Below are 14,328 nucleotides of genomic sequence, written 5' to 3' on the forward strand. Positions count from 1 at the left end.
TTATACAGAGACTTAAAACCAAGCTAATCAATTTAAGTCGAAATACCGAAAAAAAAATATTTTGAAATATATTTTTGCTCAGCGGGCCACATTTACATGCTCGCGGGCCACAAAAATTTCTTTCGCGGGCCGCATTCCATTCAACAAAATAACGTGCTCGCGGGCCGCAGTTTGCCGACCCCTGCCCTAGATGATAATAGTAAAATCTAAAAAAGAAAATAAAAACCATCTGTTTGAAGCAATTCGGGATATGTGCGTGATTGCAGAGTCTAATGGCAACTACGACGTTGTCTGTACTAGTGAGGAACTTCTGTTCAGTCCTAATAAAGCTATAGCGTTTGATGATTATGAAAACGTTGGTATTGAGATTAAAGGTACTGGAAGAACCCGTCCAAGTATCCCTGCTACACAAGCGTATGGTTCTTCTCGTAGAAACACTAACGCGGGAAAACGTTCAGTAACGAATAATATTGGTGATATTTCTGTACAGCCAAAAATATCGCAAACTAATAAGCAGAACACTGGAAACATGCAAGGTTTAAGCAAACTAACCACTAAAGTAAGGGGTGTGTGCGGATTGCTTTATTATACCAACACCTGCTACATAAACGCCATGCTCCAATGCGTGCTCAACACGGTGGAGCTAGTTGACTCTTTTGAACAAAATAAGGTTGTTTTGCAAGAAGGCAGTTCAGCTAAGAATTTCGCGGATTTAGTTGAAGAAATGAATGGTGATAAGAAAGTAATTGATCCAGAAGATTTCATTGAAGCATTAAAAAGAGAGTATCAAAACTTTGATAATAGTGAGCAGCAAGATCCAGACCAGTTTTTCATGATACTACGCGACAGTTTAGGTGATAAATCAAAAAAACTGTTTAAATGTAAAGTTCAGTCTGGTTACATATTTGACGAAAACTGTAACAATCCAAGACCGAGAGACCGGGTTAAAAAAGACTGTGACCATTTTCGGCTTAGTTTTTCTTTAAATTGTAGTCACATTAGTCTAAAAGAACTTGTGAAAGCCTTTGAAAAAGATATAGAAGTTACAATGCGTTGCCAACGAATAAAGGAGAACAGTTGTTATAGGGCTTTGAAAACTACAAAAGTAATTGGTTTTCCACCGGTGTTAGTCTTCCAACTGTTGTATAGCAACGAAAGTTTGAACAAAATAGAGGTCAGCTTTCCTCTAAGTCTCAAGTTGAATGAATACTTTGAAACGGATACAGAAACGGAATACAATTTGTACGCGGTTTGTTATCGCATTGGAGAAACTTCGAACTCTGGCCACTACATGGCGAGTTGTAAAATTGGAAATCAGTGGTATTTGTTCAACGACATGACTATTTACATGATTGATGGCAGTCAAATCGAACAACTGAAGTTGTTTAGTGGTCGGATTCTAAATCCTTACTTTTTGTTCTATTCAAAAGCAGAAAGGGCTTAATACGTTATTTGGAACGAAATAACTTACTCTGTTTGTTGTTTTAACTATTCAACTTTTCATTATTCGTTTGAATTTATTTGCTTTTGGTTGGTTTTTTATGCAACTAAAAACTGATATTCTTTAAATCTTTGAAATGTTTTGAATACATGTGATATGTAAATTTTTGGCGTCAATGTCATACTTATTTTAGTTTATTGTAATACAGTTTTGCGTTTATTATGCAATAAAAAAATATTAACATAAATCTTTTTTATGTTCAAGAAAATAAATAAATTGTTTAGTACATTGGTGCTATCTAAATAAAATATATTGTAACAGTCTAAATTGAATATTTATACATTAAAAAATTACAATTGTTTATATACATATACATATACATATACATATATATATATTAAGAATTTAGTTATTTAACTTAATAAATTAAATTTTTCACACTGAGCCACCTTGAGGGCTTTATTATTGAAATGTTTATTTAAAGATGCAAAACTCAAATATTCTTATACCCGAAACGGCTGTATAAAACTGTTGTTTGTTATATAATTTAATAAATATTTAGCTTCAATTTAACTCGTCGAAAATTATTGATTATTAGTGAGCCCTAATAAATTATAAAACTCTTAAATTGTATAATACATATGGTATTAACTGTTTATTAATATGGTCACCATCATGACAAGACAATTTTTTTTTCAACTGTTTACCGCATGAAATACTTTGAAAGATTTTTAAATATTTACATAGCTATTTGCAGTTTTATTATAGGCTGATAAAAGATAGCGAAACGTTTTGTTTTTTTTGAAATTAGTTATTAAGTTCAAACTAAAAAGTAAAGAGGTTCATTTCAAAATAATTAATAAATTATGTTAAAGAATCAGCATAATAGTATTAGAACTGAGTGTATGAGTTTTTTAATTAAAAAAGACTAAATCTGTACAAAATAACTTAACTCCATTTTCCTACTTTAACTTTAATAACTTATATACATACTTTAAAAAAACAGATACAATCGCTACATTTCCAAGGACAGTTGTGTAAAAAAACATCTTAACGGAAAATTTTTATGTTTAAAAAAATCGATATATTCTATATATCGTACAGAATTTTTTTTTTGCATTTTTTTCTTTAAATTTATTCGCTTATTTTAGTATTTGGTCTGTCTTTTTTTTGTAATTATTTTTTTTAAGTTCACTACTCATGTATTTAATGCTGATCGTATTATTTATAGTATTCACAAATACAAAATAAGTAAAATTAAAAGTAACATTGTCATAAGTACTCAAGTCACTTAGAATTGCTATTGTTAAAATGCTTCGAGTTCTGAATCTATGACAACTCAAAAATTGTTAGAATTTTCATTCCAAATGTGCAGTTTAGTTCTAATTAGTCTTGAGATTCAGAAAAAAACGAGAAACAACGCTTTATAAAAAGACAAAGTCGTTTTCGGCATTTTACAAATATTAAAATGTTGTGAAAAAGAATACAGCTTTGTAACAAAAATAAGTACGATTTTCTATGAGGTCATGTTTGATATTTTTTATACATTTATTCAGTAAAATTATGTTTGTTTTTATGTTGAGGTGAGGTTTGATCATACCAAATCGATCATCAGACCACAAGGTTTTGGTAGAATGAGGCCGGTTTCGTCCTTATTAGGACTAATCAGTCAGTCACAAACGAAAAAAGGTCAGTAAGTTAAAACGTAGATATATTTTTAAAATTTTATGAGTATTTAAGTAACTGCGTTTTCAGATATAAACATATAATATTGAAATATTGCCGTAGTGCAGGGGTCGGCAGGCAGTTGGTGGTCGCGGGCCAAATTTCAAGTTTACAAAGTCTTCGCGGGCCGCAGTTTTAGTTTTAGTCACACTAGAGAAAAGTTTTACTTTTATTCACCTTATCATTTTAAATGACTTTTAGCTATACATAGAATGACTATTTCAATTAAATAAAATTAGAATGAAATTTACATTGACTAATATACAAAAATGTTAATAAACTATGTACTTTCATAAGCACTTAATAAGTTAAATTTAATACTTTTGTAATTTTACATACTATTTAACTCTCTATAAAAACCAAACTTGAAAGACAATTTATTAGTTACTTTTATATATTTGTTATATTATCAACCCCTTTTTGATAAGAATATTAACTTCAAAAAAAAGTTTTTGCGTGTTAAATAGTTTACATTCATTAAAAAAAATAGTAATTACTTAATTTAATAAAACTAATACCTGTTTGTATTAAAGAAAGCTAGAACAAATTCTTTAACATAATTAATTCTCGAATACTTAAATAAAATATCTAACAAGTAAATAGTCTTTTACATGGTTGTCACTTAAAAAGCAAAAATGTCTGAGTTGTATCAAACCAACCTAAGTTTATTAATAGTTTAAAAAGCTAGTAAATCATTGTAAACTACAAGAAAAAACTACAATTAGTAAACTACACTACAGTCATAAAAACTATTCTTGGAATTCTAAGATTTCTTTAAAGTGTTTGAAATAAAAGTTTCACACACATCTGAGTTTTCAAGCTTTTAAAATAGCCTTGTTGTGTAGCAACCCATTTAAAACAAAGTTTACAACATAAAGAAATAACGAAACTTATTAACAGTAAACAAATTACATGCCAAAAAAATATAAGTCAGCTGGAATGTACAATTAACTTTCTTAAATATTTTTAAGAAAAGTATAAAACTTTATTGAGTCATTAGCGAAGGGAAAAACTTATTTTTATTAAGCATTACAGCAATTCTTAATCTGCAATAAGAATATTGCATTAAAAAATATTAGTTGTAAAATAAAAGACGAGCAACAAAAATAAAAAAAACGTTAGTTAGGAGTTATTGCGAGAAACGATAAAAAAACAAATTACCAAAGTCAGTTCAAACAAAGCACATGATTATCTTCAGTAACTAAAGAACTATCAGAAAAAATTTGTTAAGGCAAGTTATAAAGAAGCAAAATTTATTATTAAAAATGAGATACCGTTTATAATTAAAATCTTTTTTAAAGAATTTTTGTTGGCAGTAATGAAAAACTTTTGTTTATTTCTTCAATAACAACAAAAAGTCCTATTTAGGAAATGCATTAAGGTTATAAAGTCACATAGATCAAATTATGACTTTAATCAATATGTTATTATAAGAGCACTGATAGAAAAACTATTGCTCATCTGAGAATTTTTATTAGAGATGTTTTTTTAACTTTGAAATTTTATTATAATTTCTTGGTTTAGTTCAAACAAGAAGCACAACAATCGGTGAAATTTTACAAGTAAAGGTGCAATGCACCAAAAGTTTTTAGAAGTACAATTCCTTCTTTTATTTTTAGTATAAAGTTTAATTAAAGTTTAAAAAGTGTCTTATAAAGTATATCAATATTAAAAAACACTGTTAAGCTACTTTAATATGTTTTTTAAAAAAGTAATGTTTATTTGCTAAATTTTTTGTGTCTAATCGAAATTTCACTACTTTACATGTAAAAATTGTTTGAAACTCCAGGCTTTTTCAAAAATTCTCAAATTTAAGTTTTTTTCCAAAATTTTTAAGTATAAATTTTCAAGCTCAAAGCTTTTCCGAGATTCATGTTTTTTAGTAACACTGATTGTTCACAGTTAAATAATATTCTGAATTTTATCAGCTGCAAGTCTTAAAATTTAACATATATTATAACTGAAACTAACACTTTGGTTTGAGCAAAACTTACATCATAAGTTTAACTTGCCACTCTTTTAAGCAAAAAAGCCAGCCTGAATTAACAAAAGCATTCCTGATATTTTTGTATACAAAAAACAATTCTAGCCAAAAACTTATAAAATGACTTAGTTGGCCTGAGATTTGAAGTCTTCAAATAGTGATAGTCTGAGTGTGTGTCAATGTTTATAAACCATCTCTAAGCCTAGTTTATATTAAATAGGTAGCTCCAAAAAACAGCAAATGTGTGTATTGATATGCAAAGCATAAAAGTTTACTTAGTTTGACAAAATCAATGTTTAAAAATGAAAATGTATACCTAACAAAAACTATATTAGTTTATGTCATATATATTGTTTTAAATGTGTCTGTACAAATTTATATATTACATATAGAAAAATTAAACTTAGAAAATTATGCATAAACTAAACTTAAACTAACTAAAGTATTTTATAAAAAGTGGTTTAAAGTATGAGCATCTTTTTTAAGTTGGTGTGCATATAAATTAATTTAAGTGCAAAGAAAACTTCTAAAAAATTAAAATGTGTTAAAACAAAACTTAAATAAACCTTTTTTTCTTATTACTATGTTATTTTAAATGTTTTTACACTAAAACATAACATTTACAAATAAAAAATATATAAAAGAAACATAGGTATAAAAAATATTGAAAAGAATATCTAAGCTATAAAGAAATGACCTTTTAGTTAATTACTGTGCATTGCTTTTGTACAAAATGGAAAACGTTTGTATTTAGTTTATTTAATAAATAGGTATAATGTAACTAACTTATTAAATTCAAGCACTCTTTACACTCTTTTTTCAGATAATTACTTGCTGTTGTAAAATAGAAGTTATTATGAAACTCAGAAAAATATCCTGTTAGAATGCTAATCTGTCTTTTTCACATTTTTAAACTAAAGCAGTAACTTCTTCTAATTATTTTTAAATGTTATACAGAGATTTTAAACTAAATTAACAAATTAAATCGAATAACCGAAAAAAATTTTACTTGAAATATGTTTTTGCTCAGCGGGCCACTTTTACATGCTCGCGGGCCACAAAATTTTTCTTTCGCGGGCCGCATTCCATTCAAAAAAAAAAAAACGTGCTCGCGGGCCGCAGATTTACCCTTCGCGGGCCGCAATTGGCCCGCGGGCCGCAGTTTGCCGACCCCTGCCGTAGTGCATTGACTATTATAGTTAACAATTGTTCAGTACTTAAAAAAGCTTATAGCTAACTGTTAGAAGTGTTTACATTGCAGTATAAATGCTAAAAATTTCATCAATAAATTTGAACAAAGTTTTTTTAAACTTCTCTAAGTAGTTATTTAAAGTAGCATCGAAAGTCACTTTCCCGTTTGCCGCTTTTAAGCAAAATAGAATAATAAAAAAATATTTTAAATAAAATTATTATAAATTTACATCGGTTAGATCAACAATGTATGTTTTTAAGTAATCAAGTACATATTTCTTTATTTGATTGTTAAAAGGTACATATATTCAAATAAAATCAGAAATTTATAAAGGATTTTTTTATTCAAAACTAGAATTTTGTATTTTATTAGGTGTAAAAGATGTATATATAATTAATATAGTTCATAATTGACTTCAAGTTTTTGAAGTATTTTTTGTAATATTTTACATATTTGAAAATATTATATTAATGGTACTATTTGTATTATTTTATAATTTTTTTTTTTTCTAATTACGACCGTTTTTTTATAAGTTTATAGTCATTTTTTTATGTTAAAACCCAATGTTACTAAGTGCAAGACATACATTTTTTATTTTAAACTATATAGATCTCAGCACTCAATATTTTTTTGTATACAACAACAAATTAACTTATACTTCGTTTAAGCATATTATTTTACTTATTTAAAATAAATAAAAATTCAAATATAGTTAAATAAATATGCATCTAAGTATTTTTAAACAAATAAAACAATTATCAACATTTCAACAATGTGACAGTTATTTACAAAACATTAAAAAACTGAGTTCTACTAACTGTGCACAAAACCTATTAGACAAACACTGGTGAAATCAAACTAGGTAAGTATTATATATTTGTTTTAAAAATACTTGTCTTTGATAATATAAAACTTTCAATAAAATTAATGCGAAAGTTTAATTGAAGTTTAATTATCAAAGTATTTCTTACGTTATTAATTCTAACATAGTTTTAAAGGAAAAAAATATAAAGTACTTACTAAGAAGTTAAGTAATTGCATTAAATAACAGCTACATTACATTAAGGTGATATGAAATATATGTAAACTATCTTTGTTCTACTTTTATTTTCATACGTTATCTTTCACTGAGAAAACTAATAGTATCTGCTTCTTGAATAAATGTTTGTTTTGTTTAACTAACTATTTATTTCATTTAAGAACTAGCTACAAATTGAAATTATAAATTGTGTCTAACAGTTTTTGGATGACCAAAATATTGTTGTTAATACATCCTAGTATTTGTCTTTGTCTTTACTCATGTTTAAAAAAGAACAATAGGCTTCAAATCTTGAGATTGAATAAAAAATCACAAAACATAACGTTTAGTTTGACAGCTAGAACTAGTGCAATATCATTATGGCGAGTATGTCCTACTCCTAAGTGTTTAAATTTGTATACTGCTACGAAAACTTACCGTATAGTTTGCATTTGTTTTTGTTAAAATACTGGAACGTGACGGTTTGAATTTAACATACAAACATTAATCAAGCCTTCAGTGTTCAGTAAAAATAGTAAAATTTGGCATTCTGGAAACCCTGCCATGTAGTATGATTGCGATACTTCTGTGAAGAGCTTCCTTTTAATTACTCGAACATGGACATTTCTTTTTTGATCACACATGGATTCGATCAGCGTCCACACCTATTTATTTTTTGTATAACTACAACCTTACCAGGCTACATTATTGCTAATAAATGACGTTGTTCATTTAAACTTTTTAATCTATCAATTTTATTTATGTTCTACTTACACTTTTATTACAATGTGATCGACAGTTGTGTTGTTTTTTATTTTTTCAGGACTTCTTTGCTTTGTAGGGTGTTGAAAAAGTTTTTGTTTTCACTAAACTACATAATCAAAAAGAAAAGTATTTTGGTTTTTAGAAACTTGAGTTGTTGTTAATTTTGTGATTTTTTATTTAAATTACTCGAAAGTAAAAGTTTTATATAACGCACTTCGATAATTGAAAAGTACAACTCAAGTTTTTTGTGTCAATTTAGTCCTGATGAATAGTCAAGAAGAGCAGGTTTAATTTTTAATGTCAGTTTTGTTCAAAGTAGTACTTTTGTCAGTTCGGTCTTATTTTAGCACTGAAAAGTAAGAAGATTTTGTATAAGTTATAAGAAACAAATTAACTTGAATTTAAAAATCAAGGACATCTTAATTTTGGAAATCCAGGACAGAAAATCTTGACTATTTTCTGTAGTTGACAAGACGTTAAAAGGTATCGAAGTGGACTCGATAACCGAAAGGTTTTTTGGTGCACCAGGTCTTAGGACTAAACATTTTGAGCGCTTTTTTTGTCGTTCAATAAACAATCGTTCAGTATTCAAAATGTGTTTCAAGTTACTTTACTCAGCTAAAGTGTGCATATATATGCCCAAATACTGTGAACTTTAAACTTAAAATAGTTTTATATTTTCTATAATTTTATATTATATAATGAAGAAAAATAATCTTGAATTTTTGACTGCAATTGTAAAATTCACTTTTAACAAAGATGAACTTAAAAGTAATTAAGTATAGTTTTATAAACTTTGCTAAAATAGAAATTTTTTGATGTTTATTATTTCGTTTGAAAAAAAAAGCATAGATATGTTTGTAATGTCACTTAGTCAAACTGTTTAAAAGTTTAACTATGTGCTTACAACAGACTTTACATAAGTATCAAAATTTAAGGTAAATTTAAGTTGAAAATATTTATTATGAATTGAAATAGTGATTTTAAAGTTTTTCTGAAACATTATTTTTCTAAATTTTTTTTGTAAAACTTAAAAGTTATTTAAAATAGCATCGTTGTACTACCGACTTTTGTGAACAACAATTTTCTAACTTATAACTATTAAAAAAGTTATACTTTCTTGTTCTGCTAAAGTAGGAAGAAATATTCATAATTTATTGTTTTTGGGATTCAAAATACTTTTGCGGTGCACTAAACTTATTAAAAGGTGCATAAAATTTAAAGGTTGTTAAAAAAATCAAGTTAAACTTTTATATTTATTTCAAGCTATATACATCAACAGTTAAGCTAAATTTAGTTCTAGTGTTGCATTTCTTTTTATTTGTCGACCATTTTAGTACTATTAGTACTATTAAAACTTTTAAAGCTTATATGAGTAGATTTTTGTGAATAAAATCTTTCAGTCATCCAACTACAATCATAAAGTGGAATTTTAAAGTGATTAAAAAAAACATGGATAGTGTTAATTTTCAGTTTAGACTTCTGATAATTTAATTTCATCATATGATTTATTTGCTAAGATTTAAGTTATTTTTTTAATGATTATTTCATTTAATATTTCAAATAAAAAACACCTTGACTGAACCTTTAATTAAAATTATATGTAATAAGTAAAAAATTAAAAAGCTTAATGTTATATATTTCTCAGTAACAAATTTCACAATTAAAACATTATGCATTGGAAACTAATTATTTGGAAATCAAAACAAAAAGTATTACTACACACTTTTATTTTTTTTTTCAATCAGGAAATCTTAAAACCTTAACAATGATTACAGTTTCAAACTAAAATGCTTCTCTGAAATCATAGTAATGCATCTCAGTTTAAAATAATTTTAAATTTAATGCTTTTATTTATTTTTTACTTAAAAAGGTAAATTTAGCCATGGTGTTGCATTTTTTTATTTGTTGTCCATTTTAGTTTTTTTAATATTATTAAAACTTTCAAAACTTATGTGAATAGATTCGTGTGAGGTAAAATTTTTCAGTAATCTAGCAACAATCATGAACTTGAATCTTAAAGCCAATAAAAAAAATGGATAGTGTTATTTTTCAGTTTTTACTTCAAATAACTAAATTTCATCATATGATTTTTTTGCTAAGATTTAAATTATTTTATTATTGATTATTACAATTAATAATTCAAATAATAAAAAAATCTTTACATAATCTTTTTTATTAAGTCATATGGGTTAAGTTAAAAACTAAAAAACTTTAAATATTTCTCAGTAATATTTTACAATTAAAACATTATGCTTAAAGCTGAAACTAATTTTTTGGAAATCAAAACAAAAAAAATTTAATACACACTTATAATTCTTTTTAAATTAGGAAATCTAAAAGCCTTAACAATGATTTCAAGCTAAAAAGTGTCTTTATAAAAATATAGTTTCAGTTTCAAGTAATTTCAAGTTTAATGCTTTCAATTATTTTTACTTTATCTTAACTTTTCTAGACAACATGAAAATTTAACATTATTTCTTTTATATACTCCCAAAGGTATTTTTACCAATTTACCAATAACAACTTAAGCTTACTAACCTTGATTAACTACATATACTACTACTTTTTTTCTTTTTCTTTAAAAAACCTCAGTATAAATCAAACAAGTTTAGTTAACTCAGGCTAGGTTTTAGTCACTCGGAATAACTTTTTGCTTTAAACAGAAAAAACCCTGGTAATTTTCAGTTTAAAGATTTAATATTACTCAGAGTTATCACACTCTCAAGTTAGATAGAACATTCTGAAATCTCTGGCTATCCTATGTTGTTTAATGATTTTCTTAATTTAGGCAAACTATGATATTTTACTTAAATCCTCAGTCTACATTGATGATATTAAAATATATTTTCTTGATAAACTTATTTTTTGTTTTTGATCTTAATTCCTTTTGTTATCATATTGTTATTTTTAGGTATTACTGATTAACTATTTATATTGTTTATCTTCTAGCTTAGTTTATTTTTCATATATTTTAAAAACCCTAGATGACCCTGCCTAGTTGAATTTTACCAATTGATTTTTTAGGTCACTCGTGTAAATCATTTTGGTTTCAACAAAAGTCAGTCTGATAAAAATACTTATTTAAAAACTAATAATTTACTTATTTTAACTTAAAAATTCAACAACATTTTTCATGTTTTTTAATGCACTTTTTAAGAGTTGAGAACAATTTTATCAATAGAACTTATATTATAATAATAAAAAATAGAAATTATGTTATATATTTTACTAACATCCTCGAGTCTTGTCTTTGAAAATTGATTCTTTATTTAGAACTATTTGAAGATTTAATCTCATAATAATAAGTAAGATTTTAATTTCCTGTGAAACAAAAAGTAATTGTAAAACTAAATAATGTTTTTACTTTTTTACTTCAAAGAAGAAAAAAAATGATAATGATATTTTAAAGTTCTTTGCTTGTACATTATATCTAAAAATTATAACAAAATTGAATTTTAGTTATTATCACTTTCAAATATTCCTTTACTTTGTTACTTGTTTGACCAATTAATGCCATTAAACTCCTGCTATCATTTCAAAAAAAGGTTGTGATTCAAACTAAAGTGACCCTGATATAAATATAAGATTATTAAGTTGAGGTGGAAAATGTTTTAATGACTTAATGAATTTTTTTTAACTTGTTTTTCTTTTATGTACTATAAGTAGGGTCTTTTTTATCACGTTATTTAAACAACTAAGTCTGGATTGAAATATTTATTAAGAATAACATTGTCATAGGTATAGTATGATATTTACATTAAAATATGGTATCAGTTTAGATATTAGTTTAAATAAGTGTGTTAGTTTATTATACATATATTTTTCTATCTTTTATTATTATATAAGTACTAACTTTATCTTTAAGTTTTAGCTCTAATTTTTTTATGCTATTTACCAAATGTTTAGTGTGTAAAATTCAAGTTATTCAGAACTAGGCAAAGGCATGTAATTAGTTTGACAAACAGGGTTAACACAAACTCAGGTTTATTAGGATGTTTAGTTAAGGCACCCTTTGACACATATTAAATTTCAGGCTCGTTTGTAAATTACAGGATAACGTTAATACTATTTCTAAGACTAATGGTAATATTTTTATTGATGTTTTTTTATTAAGTCCTTGGTTAGTGATTTATTTAACTTGAATTATTCATTGTTTGAACTCTGAATATGTAGAGCCCGACAACAATGACCATATATGGAAGTGAACTTTTAAACCACCCAACCATAACCTTTTGAGCCAATCAAAACTAAGGTTAGTGAGGCATGAATATACTGACGAAGAACCAGAAAAAACTTAACAAATACATATACTTGTGCAGTCAGTTGTGTATTGTGAAGTTGAGAAAAGGATCTACTAAAAGAACTTTATTTGAACTTTATTTGATTGTATGTTTATTGTAGAATTGTTTAAATACAAAGTTAATTTTCAAACTGTATGTTTAGCTGCTTTTAATATTTGAGTTAGATTTACATGTTTAATAGTTTGTTAAGCATTTTATAGCTTATTGCCTACTAAAACTTTTTATAAAAGCTATAGTTAGTTGTTTTAACAGGGTTGCCACAAGGTCAGGCAAAGTCAGGAAAAAATAGAGGTTTTTGAAAAAAAGTCAGGAAAAGTCAGGAAATTTATTAAAATTTAAAAAAACTTCACATTTGGTCAGTTTGAATTTTAAAAGTTCTTTATTTTCCAAAGCCTTCAAATGGTAAAAAATTAATTAAAATTCATTTAAAGTCAGACTATAGTTGCAAAATTTTTCTAGAAATTTACAGTATCATTTAATTTCCAATGCCTTAACCTGTTTAAAATTAAAAAAATATCCTGTATAAAACTGCAAAAATTTTCTATTAACACATTGCACAACTACTTTACTAACAGGTTTTGTAAGCTTTTTAGCATTGATGATCTGTAGCAAGTAAACTTCCAAACTTCCATAGTGAAACTGTGATATATACACAAAAGTTTATCTAGCACGATTTTAGAATCAAAATGTTTTTTTTAATAAATAATTGAGCCAGCAAATTTGGGGTAAAAATAAATGAGTGCAAAAGGAAAGAAATTAAGCCCACAAATTGTGGCTAGATTTTGATAAAACATCATTTTCAACATGTGTAGGCACAATGAAAATAAGGCAGAATGCAGAACAGATGAACGAAACCATATCTTCATTAGATGAAGAGGTTAAAGTGCTAATAAAGAAACGGAGAAAATAAATTTTTGTACATGTACTCTTAAAAAAAACAGTGTTTGATTAAGTTGTTTATTCTTTTAAGTTTTTATCGTAAAATTTCGTTATTTTTTTCAGGTTTTAGTTGTTAAAGTTGTTTGTTATTAGTTTAAGGTTTTAAATGTATAAGCTTCTTGTATGTTGTTTCGTTTATTTAGATACACTTATGTTAGAAAAGACTAAAATATTGTGTTTTTTTTTTCAGACAATCTGTGTTTATAAGGTAATAATACAATTACTTTACTTATAGAGCTATTTATTGCAAATACATCAATCATACACAGATGGTTCAAAGATGTAATGGAAGTTTAGTGATTGAATTCAGCAAAATAACTGTTGTTTTAAACTGTATTAAAATTAGATTAGAAACTCTATTAAGTTGCAGTGTTAAATTATGTATTTTAGAAAAAGTATAAGTTAAAGTTTAGATTTAGAAAAGTCAGGAAAAATTTAGTAAAAAGTCAGTAAAAGTAAGGAAATTTTTCTCAGTATGGTCTGTGGCAACCCTGATTTAAGTGTTTTGAAATATATTTAAATATTTGAATGTTCTTTAACTGTTTTATAGTTTACTGCGCTAAAACTTGGTTTATAATCAAATTTTATATAATTCACGGTTATTTATTAAATAACTTGTATTTTTTAAATAAAGATTTTGTGTAGTGTTTTGTGGTTCTTTTTTATAATAGATAGATTTAGAAATGTCTCTCAGATTTTTATAACGTCGAAATTAGCACCTAGTTTTTATAAGACAATAATTAAATAAGGCTGAATTAAGTTAAGATGAGTAGTACCAATAAGTTAATTGTATCTCACCCTATACCTTACACTTATTCTATAATTTCAAGCATTGCAGACTTTAAAATAAGAATATGAGCAAAAATACTGTAAAACAAAAACGTTTTTCATCAACAACTGATGAGAAGTTTTTCGCAAAAAATAAAAAGCTTGGTTTTATCCATCTGTGTAAAGAAAATA

At 26.0% G+C, this 14,328-nt stretch overlaps 1 protein-coding gene across 1 annotated transcript; it reads left to right on the forward strand.

Moving 5' to 3' along the window:
- The first annotated feature begins 250 nt into the window (after positions 1-250).
- On the forward strand, positions 251-1,444 carry LOC145850059 (ubiquitin carboxyl-terminal hydrolase 46-like). Its single transcript, XM_082955204.1, has one exon. The coding sequence runs from the start codon at positions 251-253 to the stop codon at positions 1,442-1,444; it is 1,194 nt and encodes a 397-aa protein (XP_082811330.1).
- The last annotated feature ends 12,884 nt before the right edge of the window (positions 1,445-14,328 follow it).

The sequence above is a fragment of the Thalia democratica genome, chromosome 2, assembly GCF_965202585.1.
Source record: "Thalia democratica chromosome 2, ktThaDemo2.hap1.1, whole genome shotgun sequence".
Classification (NCBI taxonomy): Eukaryota; Metazoa; Chordata; class Thaliacea; order Salpida; family Salpidae; genus Thalia; species Thalia democratica.

Excerpts from the sequence above, each read along its gene's own strand:
- LOC145850059 (XM_082955204.1), top strand. The coding sequence starts at position 251 with ATGTGCGTGATTGCAGAGTCTAATGGCAACTACGACGTTGTCTGTACT.